We start from the raw sequence: 20938 nt of genomic DNA, 5'->3' as shown, positions 1-20938 counted from the left end.
GTATACAAGTATCCCAGTCATGAAGCTACTTCACGTGAAAAAAAAAAAAAAATGTTTGCTTACACTTAGATAATGGATTAAACCAAGAATATAATTTCTTGGTATATTTCATTAAAATAAATAAATATATCAATTAGTAAATAACATATTATGTACAAAGACAACTTTTAAAATACTATCTACACATCCATAGCATTTATGATCAAAACAAATTAATTCTTGCTGTTTGTTCAAGTCTGACAAGATCTCACTAAGTAAATATGGCATAGCTAGATTAGGAAAAATTCCATTCCTTTCTTGAGTGAACTGCTAGCACAAATTTTGTTTATGTGTTGGCTAGACTGTCAATATATAATTTTAGGCTTAACTTATGCAATTTATTTGTCAGTGTTCCTGTCACAATGACTACCATTCATTAACACAGGCATGCTGCATCTGGCAAAAGTTCACTTGACCATGTAGCATATCTTGTATCAAGGCAAGCACATTTACCCATATATATCAATATACTCAAAGTTTCAAAGTTCAGACTCTCCCAGGACAGACAGAAGTGGAAAGAGTTCATTCGGCCTCATCATCATCATCTGCATAGATGATGGAAGAGAGAGAAGAAGAAGATCAATATACATGGCATGCCAATTTCAGTTTTTTTCAGAATAATTTTCATTTAAAACTAAAAGTGTATACGGGGGGTCCTCGATTTGCGTCGGAGATCCGTTCCTACAGACCGACGTAAGGCGATTTTCGATGCAAGTCGGAATTACCATAGGCCTAACTTACTTACCTAACCTAAAACACCTTAAAGTCATATGTATATATCAAGAAACAGAACTAGGCCATAGGAAAATGAAAGGGAGAACATAATTACTGTATAGTACAGAAAAATGATAAAAATGAAATTGTAATAAAAAAACAAACATAAAACAATCTTTTCGCCTTTTCTTGAATTAACATGAGGCTAATTGGGATAGGCATTAATGCTTCCAGCCAAAGAACAAGAAGCCTTTCCATCTCAATCATGAGCCTACTACTTTTTTTCATAATCACAGTCGATTTCATGGGTGCCAATCCTTTCACGTGTTCAAGGATGCGAACTTTATCCTTGATAATAGTCCAGACTGTGGTACGACTTAAGTTCAATGCGCAGCCAATGTTCGTTGGCATTTCTCCCTTTTTTTCCCTTTTAATAATGTCTAATTTCACTTCTAATGTAATGGCTTTCCTTTTTTTCGACACACTGCCATCGGAAGAGTCTGCCTTACGTTTGGGAGCCATATTGAAGGGTAAAAAGTCACAAAAAAACAAAAGTGAGAGAGTGGATGTAAATAAAGCATGCGGTACCTAAAGAGTGTATGCTGGGACCCAAGCGACACCACCTCTCCCAAACAAACGGCGCATAACGGTGTATTCTTCCGCCGCGCTCGGAAAAACAAGTTTGCCCACGACGTTTGAATTTTACGTTGCGCTGCTTCAAGTCGAAATTTATTTTTTTAATTATTTATGGGATTACCGCCGTAAAGTCGAAATGATGCATGTCAAGGACGATGTAGGTTGAGGACCCCCTGTATATGAACTGCCTTCATGGTAAAGAAAATCTCAAAAGTGATTGTGGATAGAGATTTAAAGTTCTGAGATCATATTGCAAAGGTTATGAAGACAGCTCAGAGAATTGCTGCAATGTTGAGAACATTCACCATGAGAAATAAAAGTGTGCTGTTCCCATTGTATAAAGCTTTGATCAGACCACATCTGGATTTCTGTGCTCAGATCTGATCAGTGGAATTTGAAGGAGGATGAAGTAACCTTGGAGAGGGTGCAAAAATGGATAACAAAAATGATATCTGGACTGTATAACATTGATTATGAGGATAGACTGAGGGCATGCAGACTGAAGAGTTTGTGAGTAGAAATAAAAGTGGAAAATATGATCAAGATATTTAAGCTGTTGAAGGATTATTATTATCGTATTAACACTGAGGAAAATTTTCATATGGTAGAACGAGGGAAAGAAGGGAAAAGGGCAAGAGGCCATTCCTTCCTGGAAGTTGCAAACAGGAGGTGTGAGTAAAAGAGTACGAAGTAAGTTTTTTTACATGGAGAACGGTAGGAGCATGGAATGCATGGCCTGAGAGGATGGTGAATGTGTAGACTGTGGATGATTTCAGGAGGTCACTAGCACTGACCTCCTGAAATGAGTTCTGTGACTCCATGGAATCCGGAAAATGATGTTTTCCTATTTCGAATTTATAATTTTATATATATATATATATATATATATATGTGTGTGTGTGTGTGTTAAAGATACCAAGTAATTTTATAAACTTGGTTTTAATCCTTTTTCCCAAGTAAGCAAACAGACAAGTAAGTCAAGTTTGTACCTGAACATAGTTCAGGTCTGAGGCAACTCGTGGTAAAGGTGCAGCAAGCATATATATATATATATATATATATATATATATAAGTAGACTGGTTATACTTCACATGGAAACTGATGTCCATATGCTTGCATAAAGGTTTAAATCAAGAATATAATTGTCATTTATAATACCCTTTATTATAACCCAGTTGTAAAACTTTCTATAACTAGTTCAAGAGACAGACAGAAGTTATATCTTGGAATGAGAAAATAGGTGGAAAGAAGATCAAAGCTGTTTAGACCCTACTCAAGAACTACACAGCAGAGTCCATAGCTGAATGTATTCCAAGGTTCAGGAGATTAAATAAGCTGAGCGGCATGAAAATGAATTAATGGATGAATGAAGAAGTAAGGTGTACAATCCAGAGGAATGTCATGACTCACTTGGTAAGGATATTAAATATGCAATTACAAGCAGCAATAAACAAATGAGGAAAAACAGAAATCAAAGGGAGTTCTTTTGATAAGTGATGAGTAAAAGAAAGCATGACTGCAGAAGAATAATAATGATTAGTGAAAATGGTAGACGCATAACCACACGAGAGAGCATAGTTGATATATTATATGAAGAATATCCCACAGAGAATGAATGAAATGCAGTGAGAGATGGGATTGATGATGATGGTGGGATGATGAGTGAGCAAGATACATATATATATATGGAATGGAGAATTTTGTAAACCCAATATTAATAAGGCTGTAGAATATAAAGATATATCTTTTGAGGGAAGTTCTAGGGAATTAACAATGGCTCTGAGGTACATGTTCAACCTGAATGACCAAGTTCCAAAGGAGCAGAAAGAGGATAAAATTGTTCCACTTCATAATGGAAGTGATGCGACCAACACTGAAAATTATAGGTCAATTTGTATGTCTGGAATCATACTTGAAGTGTTGGAGAGGATAATCAAGCCAAGATTCAGAACTGGGTTGACATGAAGCATCTTTTATAATGGACAGCATGGGTTTACTAAATGAAGATTATGCTTTAGTAATTTACTTATTACAATCAGGTGACAACTGCTTTCAACAAGTGAGATGAATACGCAGTGGTAGATTTAGGTTGCTCGTTTGTTCATTTTTTTTAGCATTTTATATCACAAGAACAACTATAGTCATACTTCACCAGTCAAAATCAAAGCAGTATACTGTGTAAAAATAAGTTAATAAATAAACAAAAGTGCACATGGGTATAAATAATAATGTATAAAAAAGGTAAGTGTAAAAACTGTCAATTGAAACAAGTGTAAAGCAGTCTACAAAACGAAAAAAAAAAAGTTCATACAACATGGATAAAAACAACCAGGTATTAAAAGATTATGTACAAAATCAACATATAGAAAAATAATCTAGATAGTCTACATACTATGAAAAAAAAAACTGATTTTCTGTAAGTAAAAATTAAAAAAAACAAAAGAGACACTAGGTGAGTCATAATTAATAAATATAATCTGATATAAATAAAATCTGATAGTATGAATGGTGCTCAGACAGATAACAAATATGACTAAAATAGTAATTTAGTAATGTGATTTAACAAACTGAGGAGAGCCAATTCAACTATGACTGTTGGTTAGTCTGGTACTACAGAGCACATAGAAGTGTGTCGTCACCCTTCAATATGAAGGAGTATGTAAGAGAAGCTTGACCTGTGTGGAGATGAGCAAGAACAAGTTCCTCCTTACAATCTATATGTAGACTAGACAGCTACAATTTAATTTCAAGCTTGATATGATAAAACTTATTATTGGTCTCTCTCTTCCACGATGACTGCCACTCGGATAATATGTTTGATGATTGGTCAGTAATCAGTGTATAGGAAAGATAGATTATGGAAGCTTGAGAAACGAGCTAACCTAATGCAGTATCAGCAGCCTTGTTTCCCTTAATCAAAACAAGGATTGGAATCCAGTAGAAACATACATCAGTGTAGTTTCTGTAACTCAAAGAGTCGTGTTGAATCAGAGTCCTGATGTTTCCACAGCTCTATCTATCTTACTGCCTCTAGAGAACTTTGTGAATCTGAGTATATTATGCAACTTTAGTAGCAATGTAATTTTATGTATTTTAATGCAAGCTCTATGGCGTATAGCTCAGAGCAGTATAGCTATTACATTCTTGCGGGATCTTAGAAGATATTATGCTGTCTAGAAAGACAGCAGAAGATCATACTAGGGTCAGATTTCAGACCCATAATCAAGTTTTGATATTATTATTATTACATCACACCTCCAGGGAGTCCAAAGACTCATCGAGGGAGGGCATCTACTCTACAACTCTTCGTCTCACTACTCCACCAACCGTCATCATCTAACACCAATGCCATCTACTGCCAACTACCATCATTAGTACTTTCACAGACAATCACAAACATCCATGCCCACGATGGGATTTGAACCCACAGCCTTTTGGCTGGAGAGCAGATACGCTAACCACTCAGCCAACCAGGCCGGCGTCCTGTGCAAAGTAAAGAACATCTGTCAGCATGCCCAGATGTAGAAGATATATACAACAATTCTATTCTAAGAATATTTTCCTTATTTCTTTTCAGTGGTATCATCTGTCTATCTGTGTTGAGTAGTTCTGCTTGCATTAGCTTTGAATTTTTTCTGTTTAGAAAATTGGGGACCCCAATATCCATCATTTCTTTTTTTAGCAAAAATTTCCAAGAAATCGTAGAACTGGACTCCCTACAGGGCACTAGGTACATTAATTTTTTTATGCAATTCTATGGAGAACGATGTATCTGTGTAATCTGCAGAGGGACGATCTGTTAGAAGATTGGGAGGCATGTCTTTGTGGTGCCTGTTCCATTCTTTTTTAATTAGTGGATTTTCATGTGGTGGAACCAATTTTGACATGTTTTCTGGAGAGAGTAAATATGTTTTTTTCTTTTATGTGTTCTTCTGAAGAAACAGCAAGCAAATCATACTATTTAGGGATGTTGCAGTTATGAAAAGGCAGATTAACATACCTGTTAAGCTCCTTACAGCCATTTTCTTTACAGGTCCATTCTTAGCTTAAACAGGTTTACCACTATATATTGTTATGTTCATTGGAATACTGCTTCTTCACCCCCACCCCTGTGTGTGTGGGGGGTGAAGAAGCAGTACATTCCATACTGATGTATGGAATGCACTGCTCAATTTTTTTATTTTTTTGAATCTCTTTTTCATGCTTTCACTTTGGCATGCTCGGGAGTATGGAGGGTGATCTCCTTCTCAATTAGATCATTTTGGTGTTCTGATCTTACGATGGATTTGAGATATAGAGCCTAACTGTGCAGTTCAGATATTCCTCATTCATGGATGTTGGTGGTTTAAGTGTATTGAAAATAAAGATGATGTTCCTGGTGGGAACCAGGCGATTACATATAATCTCTACAAATAACTATTCTCCTCATGGTGTCTAGAATATAAGGAGACAGAGGAGAACAAGAGGTTATTCCTAGAAGCTGTATAGATGCATGTGAATGAGTATGCGAGGAGGAGCATGCACATGATTAGAATGCATTGTCTGAGAGGGTGGGAGCATGGAAACTAAAGGCATGGTTTGATGAGTTGTGTATGCATATGAGACAGTAGGACCCTCTCCCCATGATAAGTTGGACTCCATGAAGGTCAAATAATAATATTTACTGCTTATAATAGTTTTCAGTTCAGTGAAATTTCTTTTCATAAATAATACACATGAAATTCAGTTACATTTATAAGAGTTGTTATACTAAAATAAAATGCTTTTTTTCAACATGTCGATAAACAGGTCAAAGTTTAGGTCAGGTGACATTCTTAGTAGCGAATGTTACTCGAGTGTGTTATAAGTGAAAAATGTAATGTACATTGATTAAATGGCAATTTAATGATCACTTTTAGTTTTTTTTTTTATATTTTCATTCATAAACTGGATTACCACATATGATAATTCAGGCAAGAAGTCAATAATTCAGCAATATAAGAGCAGAAGATGCAATAAAGAAATCAAAAACTTACTCTTTCTTGAAGATTACTCCACTTATCATTAAGCCTTTCCAGATCCTGTTCCAAAGCATTTGTATTTACTCCTGGTGATGCAGATTGAATTAGCCCTTGACCAGACTTATTGATAATCTCAATTTCTTTATGAAGAGGTTCAATTTTATCTTTGAGGAATCTCTGTAATGTATAAACCATTAACATAGATAATAACTTCCAGTTTGGTACTCTTGTTCAAGTTTTTGATTAATGCAGAAAAACTGTAATACATCTTTTCAGATTATCACACAAGTTAAAGATATGACAAGATTTTTTTTTTTTTTTATTAACTTACAGATATTACAGACCTCCATACATTGAATGGTATTCTTCCATAAGTCAACATAAGGCAAGAAGTCAATCTCTGGGGATGTGAAGGGAGGGGTGAATATATGCCCTTGCAGAAAGATAAATTTTATAAACAACCTGTAATCTGCACAGAGGACAGGCTGATTACAGTATTTTTGGAATCAGCTAATTACAGTGCAGTTTCCCTTGATCCCAATGTGGCTAGGAATCTAACACAGGCAAATAATCAAGTGACATCTATGGATTAAATGGAAGAGTTAATGGATCTGGTAGAGCATGGATAGGAACTCATAGGAGTATCTTAATAAGAGTCTCCTCCCCATCACCAAGAAACCCTAGCACCCAGATCTGCACACAGTAGATATTGGAAAATAACTGAACAGTTCCTCTCAGATCCTTTCCTATATCACTAATGAACAAATTAAATAGCAGTGGTCCAAGAACAGAACTCTGCAGCACACCACTAGTCACAGGCCTTCTTTTGGAGTCTACTCTTAAATAAACTACGCTCTGATATCTCTCTATCAACCACCCTCCTATCCATTTCATCAACCCTATATCCATCCCCATGTGCTGCAGTTTACTGATTAGACAGCTGTCACTGTATTATAAAATGTGAACAAGTTACTGAGACATGATCCACCCTTCACAAAACCATGCTGCCCCCATACAGTATCCCATTTCCATCTATCCATTCCTGTATTTTGCTCTTGACCAACTTCTCCAATACTTTCACAACAACTCCCAATGTGCTGGTCGGTCGGTAATTTGCAAGAGCAGTCTTGGAGCCTCCTTTATGCAATGGAACTATTTTCCTCTCTTTCCACCCCTTGGGACTAATCCAGAGCTGAGATTTAGATTAAGCAATACATTCAAAGGGCACTGACAATTCCTTTGCTGCTTCACGTAAGACTCGACCTGGCATACCATCCAATCCCACAGATATATTCACATTAAGGTCCTGTAATATGCTATGCTATTCACCCCCATTTCATTCACCTCAGTTCCCATATAAGCCATCGGTTCCCTCATTCCTACAATATCTCTGCCTGGATGATATACTCTTGCAAAGTGTTCACTTAGTAATTCTAATATTCCGACTGATTCAGTTACCTTCCTGCCATCTGCATTCCTTAAAATCATTCTGCCATGTACATTTTTTCTTTCACTTGCAGCATATCGAAAGAACTGTTTTGGATTCTCCTTTAGACTACGTTGCTGACTTCCTTTCATAATCTGCTTTACTTACCACACTGTTACCCTTCTGGCCTGTGCCTTGTACTATTCGTGTGTCTGCAGGTCATCTTTCTCCTTAAATTCTCTCCACAATTGTTTCTTTTCTTTGCAGTTCCAGCTTAATGGTGTTATTCATCCATTTAACTCCCACTTGATTTACTCTCCTGAATAGGTATGCAGTCAGCCATTACCTCCATCAAACATTCCTTTACCACTTCCCTTGCACTATCAACATCCAGTCCTTGTGCTCTGTGTGTCTGAAAGGCCTGCAAGTAGACAGAAAGAAGGGGGTGGAATGTTTCCTCGACTTGCATAAAGAGAAGCTGCATGACAGAATGCAGTAATATGTTAAAAGGCACTCATATAATATTGTCTGTAGTAATGTCTATATATAGCTGCATATGGCAGTCTAAGGGTTGTACCAGTTTTCCCAGTGTGGAGAAAAAAATAACTGTCCACATGGGATGATCTGGCAGAGATTTTATTATGATTTTATGTTGCAAACAGAGTTGTTGTCATTGAAATAAAAGTGGAAATTCTTGAGTTTCAACATAAAGACTTGGAGCAGGTGATGTCTGGAATGCTCCAGTTTGAATTCTAATTGATGATGGGGGAAACTGGACTTGAACCACAAAAACATTCACTCTCCTGCAGATGCACAAAGTACTGACTGCTAATAATGTCTTGACTGGATAAGTGCTCAAGTAAAGGAGGGCTTGCTTTGGTTTGGTATGTTCATGGTTTACTGGCATAAGGATATCAAATGTCATACACAACGATTATAGATGGATATAAAACGAGAGTACAATAGAAGTATATAAGGTATAGTAGTACATAAGGTGAAAGTCATAAATAATTAAATAAATAAATAACAAAAAACAAATATATACACTTTATATATATGATTATAAATGTTAATTCTCTGTAGAAATTTAAAAATGAAATGAATACTAGAGAAATGAGATAAAATCTGTCTGAGTGTATAGGGCTCAAGCAAGTTATTAAAAGCATTACATAGTGACTGTGCTCAATGAAATGATGACACTCAATTAGGATATGAATGACAGATAAACTAGACTACAGAATTCACACACAGCCATGTTACTCCTCAATAAGGAGTGCACAAGATTACTGTAACCTATGTGGAGATGAGCAAGATCAAAAATTTTATGGTCCCTGCATAGAATAGACTCTCCATAATTTAATTTCAGGCTTGACTGGTCGAGTTGTGTTAATTTCTCTATTCCATAATACTTGCCAGCGGGATAACAGATTTTATCTTATAATCTGCCTGCAATTTGTGTAGGAGACAAGTAGGTGATGGTATATTAGAGAGCAAGCTGCTCTAGAAGTATCTGCAGTCTCATTTCCCTCAATCTCAACATGATTTTGGTTCCAACACACATCCAGGTTGAGCCACTATAAATGAGAATAAAGATATTGGATTTAAGAGAGAGCAATGAATGCTGTTGGTACCAGGCATTTTGTTGCCTGTAGAAAATTTCATGAGTCAGTATAAATAATGCACCACTGGTAGTGTTTCAAATTTATGTAGTTTAGTGCATGCTCTACAGCATACTTATTGAGTTAACCTTGACTGCAAAAAAGCATGACACTTAAAAATGAACTTTGCAGGATTCTCTTCTCCTGACAGTGTAAGATCAGGAGAGTATGAGGTTCCACATTCAAACTTGGAATATTTGGTTAGATAAAACCTGATTTAGATTGGATAGATAAGATCTGGGATATTGTTCCTCAACACACAACTCACAGACCCTTATTAGACAAATAATTTCCAATTCCATGCACCAACCTATTAAAACCCCAGTGCAACTTAATTACCAGCTTATCATGAAGGATGTAAGAGATCTGGAGATGATCATGGATAAGGACCTACAATTTAGGAAACACTACTAAAATTGTGAGAAGGGAATAACTGATGTGTTGAAGTAAGGAGATTGTGGTTCCATTGTATAAGGTCTTGGTCATCTCGTTTTCAAAAGTTTGATGAGATATTGTGAAGGGTGCAAAGACAATTGTCAAGAGAGTTTCTGGTCTCTGGAATGTTGAGTATGAAGAAAGGTTGAGAAAATACAATGTGCAGAGTCTAAACAGATAGGAGAAGGAGAAATATGATTGGGATATATAAATGAGTAAGGGATTATTACCAGATTAATGTTGAAGAGATTTTTTATGTAATGGGAAAAAATTGGGATGGAGAACTAGCGATCATCCTGGAAGCTGTGAGCAGGGAGTGAGAAGCATGTTTGCCTGGAGAGTGGTGTGTGATTATAGTGCACTGGCTAAGGGTGTTGTAAGTGCAGAGATGGTCAATTCATTTAAGGCATGGTTTAATGAGTTTGTGTGTGTGTGTGTGTGTGTGTGTGTGTGTGTGTGTGTGTGTGTGTGTGTGTGTGTGTGTGTGTGTGTGTGACATAGGGACCACCCACAATGGGTCTCTTGACTCCATGGAGGGCCTGATGATAATAAGTTCTTGATAAAACAGAGGAAGGTTTCCTCTGAGAGCAAAGTGGAATAAGTCTTTAGTATTTCAAATCTCCAAACTGTATCACATGCTTATTAAGAAAGCAAATACTAAGTGCTTGTGTGTTAGAAAAGCATCTTTAACAGGTGCTCCAAGTGGACTAGATGGTCAGTTGCTGAATGATAAGAAGCCAGATGGTTCTGGGGGAAAAAACCATATTTTTCAGGATACTACACAGACAGTTGGTCAGAGCAGTTTGATGATAGTTTGTTGAAATTTTTGGAATGATTCTCACTTATCTTCAGAAAAGCAACAATAATTGTCAATTGCTTTTTCAAAGCCTCCAGAAGCAGGTTCTCACAAAAAATTCTGCCCAAGACTATCTGATCCATGGAAAATGGTAAAAGATGTTTAACCATCTCATAATGGATGTTATCTAGTCCAACGTTATTTGGGCAACATTTAAGGAAAGCAGCTTACAGTTATAGCAATAGACTTATGCCAAGAGTCCATGACATGATAAACTAATCCTCTGTAAATATTCTGTTGTATAGTAAGAGGAGGAGATCCACAGAAGAAGATGGGAGGTGTTTTATCATCTCATAATGGATGTAATCTGGGCTAAATGTGCTAGTGGGACACAGTGAAATAGCTTTTTTGAGTCCTCATAACAAATGGCTGATTGTATGGCTCTCAATTCACTTAGTTCAAAGGCTTAGCTGCTGTTTCACTGGTTATTCTTTCAAAATTAAAAAATCAGGAATCTGTTGCTGACATCTTGGCAAAGTTTTCTCCCAAAGTGTCTGAAATAAGGATCAGCAACAACACACCATTATGACAGGTTTGTTGTATGTATATCTACCTTTCATCTGCCAGATTTTATTCCAAACAACATTTGCACTGATGCTTCATTAATAGATAATGTAAATTTAATCCAGGATTGTTTTCACTCTAACATCTCACATAATGTGCTTTGCCCAGAGCATGTTTAAATGCTATTAAGTTTGTTGTGTTAACATATTTAGAAATATATCTCATGTTTTATCTTGATCTTTTTGTTGGCTGCTTTGCACTCTCAATTCCACCAAGGCTTTGGGTAGAGCAGAAATCAGGATGATGATGTTGTTGGAAATGATGTGGTGGCTGTGTGGACACTACAATCAGTGATATACTTCAATGCTTCATTAATAGGCATTTAGCCAACTGCTTGAACATTAAATTTTGCAAGTTCAGAAAATGTATTCCAGTCAGACTGGTCCATTTTCCATATGGGATCCATGTAGGAGAATATGATTCCTGTGAAGACATAATGCTGATAAGAGGAAAATGATCGCTTCCATATATGTTTTGATCATCATCCCATGTGCGCAGTGGAAAATATTGGGGAAGAAGATTGTGAGATTGATTGCAGAATAAGAGCAGGTAGGAATAGGAAAGAAGGTATTTACTCCATTGTTAATAATGGAGTAGCCATGGTTGCCGAGCATTCGCTCAGCGATACAAACTTGTCTATTCATGTTGGTGCTACCAGGGCTGGCTTTACCAATGGTGCAACACAGGCATTTGCACTGGGACAAAAGTGTTTTTTTTTGGGGGGGGGGGTGACAAAATTGGCCTAAACTATACAAAAAATAAATCATAAAAAAGTTATTTATTCCTTCTCTGTTGAAACCAGACTTTAGGATGTCGTTAGGATTTAGGAATGAAATAATTCATTAAGAGTAAACCAATTAAAGAAATAGAATCAAATATATTAATACAGTTGTGCAGTGATTGTTAATAATGCTTTTTTGATACAGTTATTAGGATTTGGCTTTTAAAATAATTTTAACATTCCCCTATGTCTGATAAAAGAAAAAATACATCTTTGCATAATAAAACTTCATTAATATTGCAATGTCAGTGTTAACATCAAACGAAGCAGACATGACAATTAATATTATTAATATTAACAATATTTCCGATTCCATTGTTGGCCATCAGTTGACCTTGACCTGAGGTTAAATCTCATTTAACCAATGAGACCAAATGATTATAATGAAATAATTCATTAAGAGTAAACCAATTAAAGAAATAGAATCAAAATATATTAATACAGTTGTGCAGTGATTGTTAATAATACTTTTTTGATACAATTATTAGGAATTGGCTTTTAAAATAATTTTAACATTCCAATATGTCTGATAAAAGAAAAAAATATATCAGGCACAGAATATTGCAAACAAAAATCGGAAAAAGAATACAATATTCAGAAAAAACAAAGTGGAGCTTTGCATAAATATCTAAAAACTGAAACAGCTAATGTAGTACAAGAGAAAATAAGCAAAAGGTCAGAAACCAAAACTTCCAAGCTTATGGCAAGTACTTATAATTGTGATCCCAGTATTGTCAATATTAGTAATAATGAGGGTGAAAACGAAACTGATTTAACATCTTCCTCTTCAGAAAATCATGGGAAGAACTTGAAATGAACATTAATCCAGCAAGATGGAATCCCTCTTTAAGTGATGCTGAAAGACTGGAAATCATAATGAAAGGTCTGCTGGTGAGACAAAAAAAGTGACTCCGTTTTTCCGCACAGCTTTAATGGTCGGAAAGTTTCATTAAATCATTATACTAGGGAACTATATTAATCAGTTATGGTTAGTGTATTCTAAAGAAAAAGATTCTGTATTTTGTTTCTGTTGTAAGCTGTTTTCCAGTAATAAAATTTCACCCACTACTGACGGATATAATAATTGGGGGGCATTTATATCTGTATCTTAATGAATACAAAAAAATCTAAAAACCACTTGGAGTCCCATAAAAAGTGGATTGAGTTGTCTAGGCTTAAATTAGAACAGACGATTGATTCAATGCAACAAAAATTGTTAAATGCAGAGGATTGAGCATAATAGAATGCCTAAGTGCCATTGTTCAATTTTTAGCTCAACAGTGTTTGCCCTTCTGGGGAATATCTGATAAATTGTATGTTCATAATAATGGCAATTTTTTGAAGCTTGTTGAATTAATTGCCAGATTCAATAATGCTATGTCTGAACATTTGCTGCGAGTATTTCATGGATTAGCCTAACATTATCTTGGGAAAAACATTCAAAATTGATTTCTCTCCTCTCTGGGGACATAAAAAAATAATTTCTATGATGCAGAATGCTAATATTACAGCATAGTTGTAAACTGTACTCCTGGTGTAAGTGATATTAAACAATTAACACTAATTGTAATATTTGTTAAAATGGAGCCAGGTGATATCAATATCCATGAGCACTTTGTTGGTTTTATTCTGTAGAAGCCACTACAGGCTCAGTTTTAACTGAATGTATTCTTAAAAAATTGTCAGATATGAATATTCCTATTGCAAACATACATGACCAGAGTTACGACAATGAATCAAACACAAAAGGAAAACATTCAGGAATTCAACAACGCATTAGGGATTGCAACTTGAGAACTTTTTTTATACCTTGCTCTTCTCATTCTCTGAATTTAGTTGTCAATGATGCTGCTACGTCATCTAGTAAAGGAAGAGATTTCATTCTTTGAAACAGTTCAGAAATTGTATGTTTTTCTCAGCATCAACATTGTGTTGGGGAATCCTTAAAAAATACATTGCAATTCTAACTCCCAAGCCACTAAGTACCACCCACTGAGAATCTGGAATCAAGCCATTTGTCCTTTAAGATACTGTAATGAAGAATTTTATGATGCTTTGATAGAAATTGCTGATGATGAGTCAGTAAACAAAATGGCGAGACACAAAGCTGAAATGCTTGCCCTTAAGCTCAGAGATTTTAATTTTTATGTTGTTTGGTTATATGGCACCATGTTTTAAATTAAATTATTATTATTACCCCAAGACCTCATGGAGTTAAAGACTCACCTAGGAGGTCCTTTTATCACACACACACAGCTCATCATACCATGTCTTAAACACACTCCAACTAGTTGCAGACACCGCACTCTCAGGCAAGGCATTCCAATCATTTACAACTCTGCACGAAAAAATCTGCCTCTCACTCTCCTACTCACACCCTCTTTATACAGTTTCCTGGGATGACCTCAGGTTCTCCCCTGATCTCCCACTATTTTCTGTAGAACTTCTCCAGCATTGATCCTATAACAACCCCTTACCAACTTGTAGGTCTCTATCATATCTTCCCTCTTCCTCCTGTTCACCAGATTCTGCAAATTACATCTTCTCAATCTTTCCTCATACTTGACATTCCAGAGGACAAAAACTACTTAGTCAGTCACTTTTGGACCCTTTCCAATATCTCTTCATCCTTCTGAAAACCAGGTGACTAAATCTGGGCACAATAATCCATGTGTGGCCTAATCAAAGCCTTATACAACGGAACAAGAATCTCCCTACTTCTAAACATCAGTGTCCTCCGCATCATTCCCAGATGCCTTTGTGTTGTCTTCACAATTTTGACTATATGTCCCTTAAATTTTAGATCCTTTCCACTATCACCCCCCAGATCTCTTATTTCCTCTACCTCCAACTATATATCCTCACCAAGCATAAATTCTGCACTCCATCTTTGTTTTCCAAAATTTAAAACCTTACATTTTGCAACATTGAACTCGCATCCCCATTTCCGTGCCCAATCAGTCAATTTATTCAAGTCTTCTTGTAAGGCCACAACATCTTCACTACTCTTCATGGTTCATCCCAACTTTGCATCATCTGTAAACAACTGAATATCTCCATCCAAATCTTCACCTATATCATTAATATACAAGTTAAACAGTAATGGCCCTAAAACAGACCCCTGAGACGCTCCACTAGTGACTTTCCTTTTCTTGGATATCACTCCCCATACATCACAACTTGTTGACACCTATCAGATAGCCAGTCTCCAATCCAATGCACTAATCTAATATCCAACCCCATCTGCTCTAATTTGACTGTCAACTTATCATGAGGTACTCTATCAAAAGCCTTCGTGAAATCCAAGTATATTACTGTGTATCTTTCTCCTCTGTCCAAGGAAGCAGTCACTTTATTGTAATAAGTAAGTAGATTACTAAAACATGACCGCCCTTAAGCAAATTCATGCTGTCCAACTTTGAAACAGTTCAGAAATTGTATGTTTTTCTCAGCATCAACATTGCGTTGGGGAAATCGTTAAAAAATACATTGCAACTCAAACTCTCAAGCCACTAAGTACCACTGGGAATCTGGAATCAAGCCATTTGTCCCTTAAGCAGTTGATGATGTCCAATCCATGCTGACAATGTTGTTGTCAACCCAACTCTGGTTCCTAGTTCCTATAAGCTTCTTCAACAACTTAACTACAACACCTGACACACAGATAGGCCTATAGTTTGATGCTTGAGTTCGATCACCTCCTTTATGAAGTGGCACAATCTTGTCCTCCTTCCACTCCTCAGGAACTTGACCGAGTGCAAGACTCACATTAAAAAAATATGTCAAGGCAGGTGTTAACAAGACTTGATAATATATCAACACGAATTCTTTCAGAATTCGTGTTGATATATTATCAAGTCTCACCTTATTAACATCTAGTTTACTCAACTCTCCATACCCCTCTTGCTCACTTACAGTCAGTCTCTATTCCCCATCAGCAACTGCTCTCAATCTCCCCATGAAGTCACATTCACAAGATTAAAAGACCTTTATGAACTGCTCATTAAGTATCACCACCACACATTCTGCAACAGTGTCTTTATACCATTTTCTGCAATCAATGTCATCCATCCATAATCATTCTTTCTTTTGTGGCTACATATCGAAAAAACTCCTTAGGATTCTTCTTTTTGGCATCATTAGCTAACTGCTGTTCATACCCCTCTTTAGCTACTCTCACCAACCAAGTCACCCTCCTTGCCTGGTCATTGTAGACCTCATGGAATTGGTTATTTCCACTTCTCTTGCTGCCTCCACAATGTCCTTTTTCTCTGTATCATATGCTTAATCTCTTTATTCATCTATCTCACAGCTACCATGTTTAACCTTCTCACCCTTGGAATACATTAGACATTGCAACTACTAGATAGTTTTTGAAAATCCTCCAAGCTGCATTGATCTCTTTTCTGGCTAACTCCTCATGGAATGAGGAGTTAGCCAGAAAAGAGATCAATGCTACTCGTGCAAGCTGTCTCCAGAGCTCTTCATAATCACCCCCCCCCCCGTAGTTCCACATATACCCTTTTCTCACAGAGGTCCTGGCAACCACCCAGGTAATCACCTCATGGTCACTCTCACCAATTGGTGGATGATTTGACACCTCATTTATAATTACATCCTCTGATGAGATGACCAAATCCAAGATCCTGAATCCTCGTGTGTCCTCTGTTACATACTGTCAGAGGTAGTTAGCCCCCAAAAATTCAAGAAACTCATTTTCTTTACTTCCAGTTGCTATCTCATCATTCCAGTCTATATTGCCATAATTAAAATCACCCATAATGATCACCCTTTTGTTATTTGTTTGGCTAATTTGATTATACATTTCATTATCGCCACCATCCACATTACCTAGTCTATAACAACATCCCACCAAGTATTTGATTCCATTCACCTCTATCTCACACCATACTGCCTCAAAACCACTGGCACTATTTCCCTCTTGCATCTCTACTTTTGTATGGACATAACTCTTTCTCTATCATCAATAGCACTCCACCTCCCTTTTTACCCCCTCTGTCCTCAACGAAACACATCATACCCTTCCATCTCTATTCCTGTCAGGATGTCATCCTCTTCCAACCATGTCTCACTTATTCCGACAATCTCTGGGTGAACATACCCAATTATTGCAACCATTTCATCTGCCTTGTTTCTTATACTTCTAGCATTTGTATACAAACACAACAGCTCATTTCTGGATCTACAGCAAGTTCCACTGATACCATTCACTCAATGTGATCTCTTCATGCTCAACTGGGGCCATTTCCCTTTCTGCTTATTCATTTTAGAACCTTTTTCAATTCCAACTGTGTCCTCTTGATCCCAGGTCATCCCATTCCTTTCCTGTCTACACATGCTCTCACCTCCTCTTGGAGCATCCACCTTTCTCACACTGTGTATCCCTGTCCACCCTGAGCCTCCCCATTTCCCTGCTCCTCTTGCACACCCATTCTCTTATTTTCTATACTCATACCACTCACTTCCGCATTCATAATCACCTCTTCAATCACTCCAGTTTTACTCTCCTGCTCTTCCACATCACTTCCTGCTTGATCTGATTCATTCTCTCTACTCACTTCTCTACCACCCATCAGCAGTCTCTCCAAGCAATTCACACCACTCAAATGCAGTTCATCGCTCCAATACAGGTCACTTCGTCCCTCAAACTCATTCCACACATTAAGAAACTGTACTCCCGTCTCCTCACACATTTCAGCCAGCATATCATTCATAATCCTTGCTCTCCACCTCATTTCACCACAATCATACCTAGGCAACATGCTGACTACCCTTCCTGTCACACTATTCTCGTTTATCCTTCTAAGCATCCTCCTGATATCCATTCTGACATGCTCTTTGTCCTCTATCAAATCATTTGTACCTATTAAAACTATTAACTCTTTTGCTCCCACCTCATATCCAATATTTTCATTGGATATGAGGCAGGAGGTATGTTTGCACAAGATATGTTTTCTACCTCGAAAACATACCTTGTGCATCCTATCATCCAGCACATCGTTAATAATGGAGTCGCCATACAATGCCACTCGCTCAACTTTCATTAACTCTTTCATGCCATCATGATTTGTTTTTTTATCTGAATTTTCTTAATTTCATTCCGCATCCATTTCATCTCTTGCCTCATCCAATCCAATTCAACTTCCACATCTCGCATCACATACTCTCTATCATTCAATTTTTCCAATTTTCTAACTCTCGATCCCCTCTTCTCACTTTCACTCTCATTCATCCTTCTGTGTTTCTGTACTTTCGGTCCAACATGTGTCCAACTTTCGCTATCATTCATTCTTTTGATTTTTTCCACTTTCGATTCCTGTGTCACGGCATTTCCAGTTTCATTCGTTCTCTCAATTTTGTTTCCTTCCGTCATTCTCGCCTCACTTTTGTCCTTTTTAACATCCGTTACAGTTTTAAATTCACTCTTCTTCTTTTTTACTGATTTTTTAACATTTTTTTTCCTCTCTTTCAAACATGCACTCATTTTCCTCGCGACTAACACTTTCTGTCATCAATTTCATATTTGCATTCATCAATTCCTTGTTCAGGTCACACTTTGCTCACACTCTCCTTCCATCTGCCCTAAACATCCACAAATGTTTATGTAATCGAAAAATACATATAACACACCTCACACTTAACGAAACGACTGAAGTCTAAATTAAAGTCATGGAATGACAAAGCTGCCGCTGCCGTGTTTCCTCTGCCAGTTACTACTCTAAGGTCTAATAATAACAAATTTGTAATTAAGTTTGAGCAAAAAAATTCCCCCACACTAATAATACCGGTAGCGCACAACTTTTACAGCAGCTCTTACTAATTAAGTATATATGAGCATTACTACAAATACTCATATATACTTAATTATTCCAAGAATAACTTATCTCAATCAGGAGCGCTTCTTACACACGTCCGCTATGCTTGACTCACAAGTGCCCTCTTATTATTAAGTCGTTAGTGTTGTTAATGTTAATAAAATTAATTTTGGTAGTAAATTATTGCAAAGCATAAAAATGGAATTGTCTACTGCCATTTCTATTTTAAGAAACATTCTCCAAAGCCTCGAGAATATCAAAAATGATGAATCATTTCAAAATTTTCTTGTAGATGCTATGTTAGCTGAAAAAGTTGAAGCTGATCCTAATTTGAAACCAACGTTTGTAAGTACTAGAGTGCATTGCAGACAAAAACACCATGATTATGAAACAAAAGATGAGCCTATTTCTGATCCCAAAACTAAATTTAAAATTGAGTTTTTCTTTCTTAATATTGATGTAGCAATGAATTCTATCCACGAAAGATTTGGGCAATTGGAATACCACAGTTCACATTTTTTGTTTTGATATAATATTCCTAAATTGAAATCTGAGACAACAAATGAGCTTTTAAAAAAATTTAAAAATCTAGAAAGTATTCTAATGCACCAAGAATATAAAGACATTGATGCTATTGAGCTATCTGATGAATTGAGAGTAGTTTCCCACTTAGTACGAAAAAATATGACACCAACTGAAGTGCTATGTTATATAGTTGAAAATAACTTTGCTCCTAATGTTGCAGTAGTCTTAAGAATATTACTGTCATTATCGGTAAACAATTGCAAGCGGCGAGCATAGAAGTTTCAAAACTAAAGCTTATTAAAACTTATGTTCTACAATGGCCAAAACTCAATTGGAAGATCTTGCCATGATTTCAATTTAACATGAAATCTGTCAGAAATTAGACTACACTGACCTTATTTGTGATTTTTGTGAATATGAAAGCAAGAAAAGTTTCCTTTTAAACAGTAGGTTTACATTTTAATAGTGAAAAAAGTAAACTAAGTTATGTTAAGGTTTGACACGTGTTCTAAAATCTAAAAAAATTATATTTACCATGGTTATGTGTTTGTGATTTAGCAGTTCTTCATTCTACTACAGGACATGATGAGCATCATTTACATGTAAGTTAAGAGCAATACATTATAAAAACAATATAATATTTTTAGGTTGTGTTGATAGTATGTATGATATTAAAGAATTCTGGAGCAATAAAATTATTGATTATTCAAATAAACTAACTTTTAATAATGTCACTTTTTTATAATTTAATTAAAATTTACAGCGGGGTGCATTTACTTTGCATGAGTATACTTGTCTTTACTTGATTTTAATTACACTGGCCAACAAAAAAAATTTTTTTTCTGCTGATTATGATCTGACACTTGTTTTTTATTAATTTGAGTGCACTGATTTCAAATATCAAACCCATTTTTCTCTATCACGTCAGGTTTTTCCTCTATGGCATTTTCTTTTTGCTAATTTGTAAGTTTTTGATAGTTTTAAGGTGGCAGTACTATTTAGAGGATCAAAAAAATCGATTTTTTAATATTATTTTCTGAAAGTATGTACTTTTAAAAATCTGTTCCTAACTTTTTATCAAGAAATTCGAAAAATTCCCGAAGATATAGCCTATTATTCAAAGCGGTGCACAGATCAGAATCGGAGCACTCACAGCTCTCGCTTGTTAGTAAACGAATAAATGCATAAGAACCTGCAATGGCACGTACTGGTGCTTTAAATGCTAGAGAGGCTGATAACCGACTTAATACATTTAGGTGATGAAAATGTAGGCGATGACAACTGCCTAAAACAAATGAATGCTATGTGCATCATAGCGGACAAAGAATGATCGAAATCAGTCAATCGTTAATCGATCGTGAAAGTATGATGAGCGCTTATAATGTTTCAATAAAGTCTCTGGTTTTTTTTGTCTTGTTAATTGCATGTTAGTCAGCAGTGAAGAAAATACATCATGTCTATTGCTCG

General features: G+C 36.2%; 1 protein-coding gene across 1 annotated transcript in view; it reads right to left on the bottom strand.

Annotated features, from left to right (window-relative positions):
* The window catches only part of LOC150107495 (uncharacterized), a 1121546-nt gene that overhangs the window by 417539 nt on the left and 683069 nt on the right, over positions 1–20938 (bottom strand). The window contains exon 52 of the mRNA XM_090392112.1: positions 6406–6567. Within this exon, the coding sequence (XP_090248238.1) occupies positions 6406–6567 (162 nt within the window). The remainder of the gene's footprint in view (positions 1–6405; positions 6568–20938) is intronic.

Source organism: Typopeltis vanoorti, chromosome 4 (genome assembly GCF_054136105.1).
Source record: "Typopeltis vanoorti isolate ZY-2024b chromosome 4, IOZ_Tvanoo_1.0, whole genome shotgun sequence".
NCBI lineage: Eukaryota > Metazoa > Arthropoda > Arachnida > Uropygi > Thelyphonidae > Typopeltis > Typopeltis vanoorti.
Note: the sequence above shows the minus strand (reverse complement) of the source record. Positions and strands in the feature narration are given on the sequence as shown.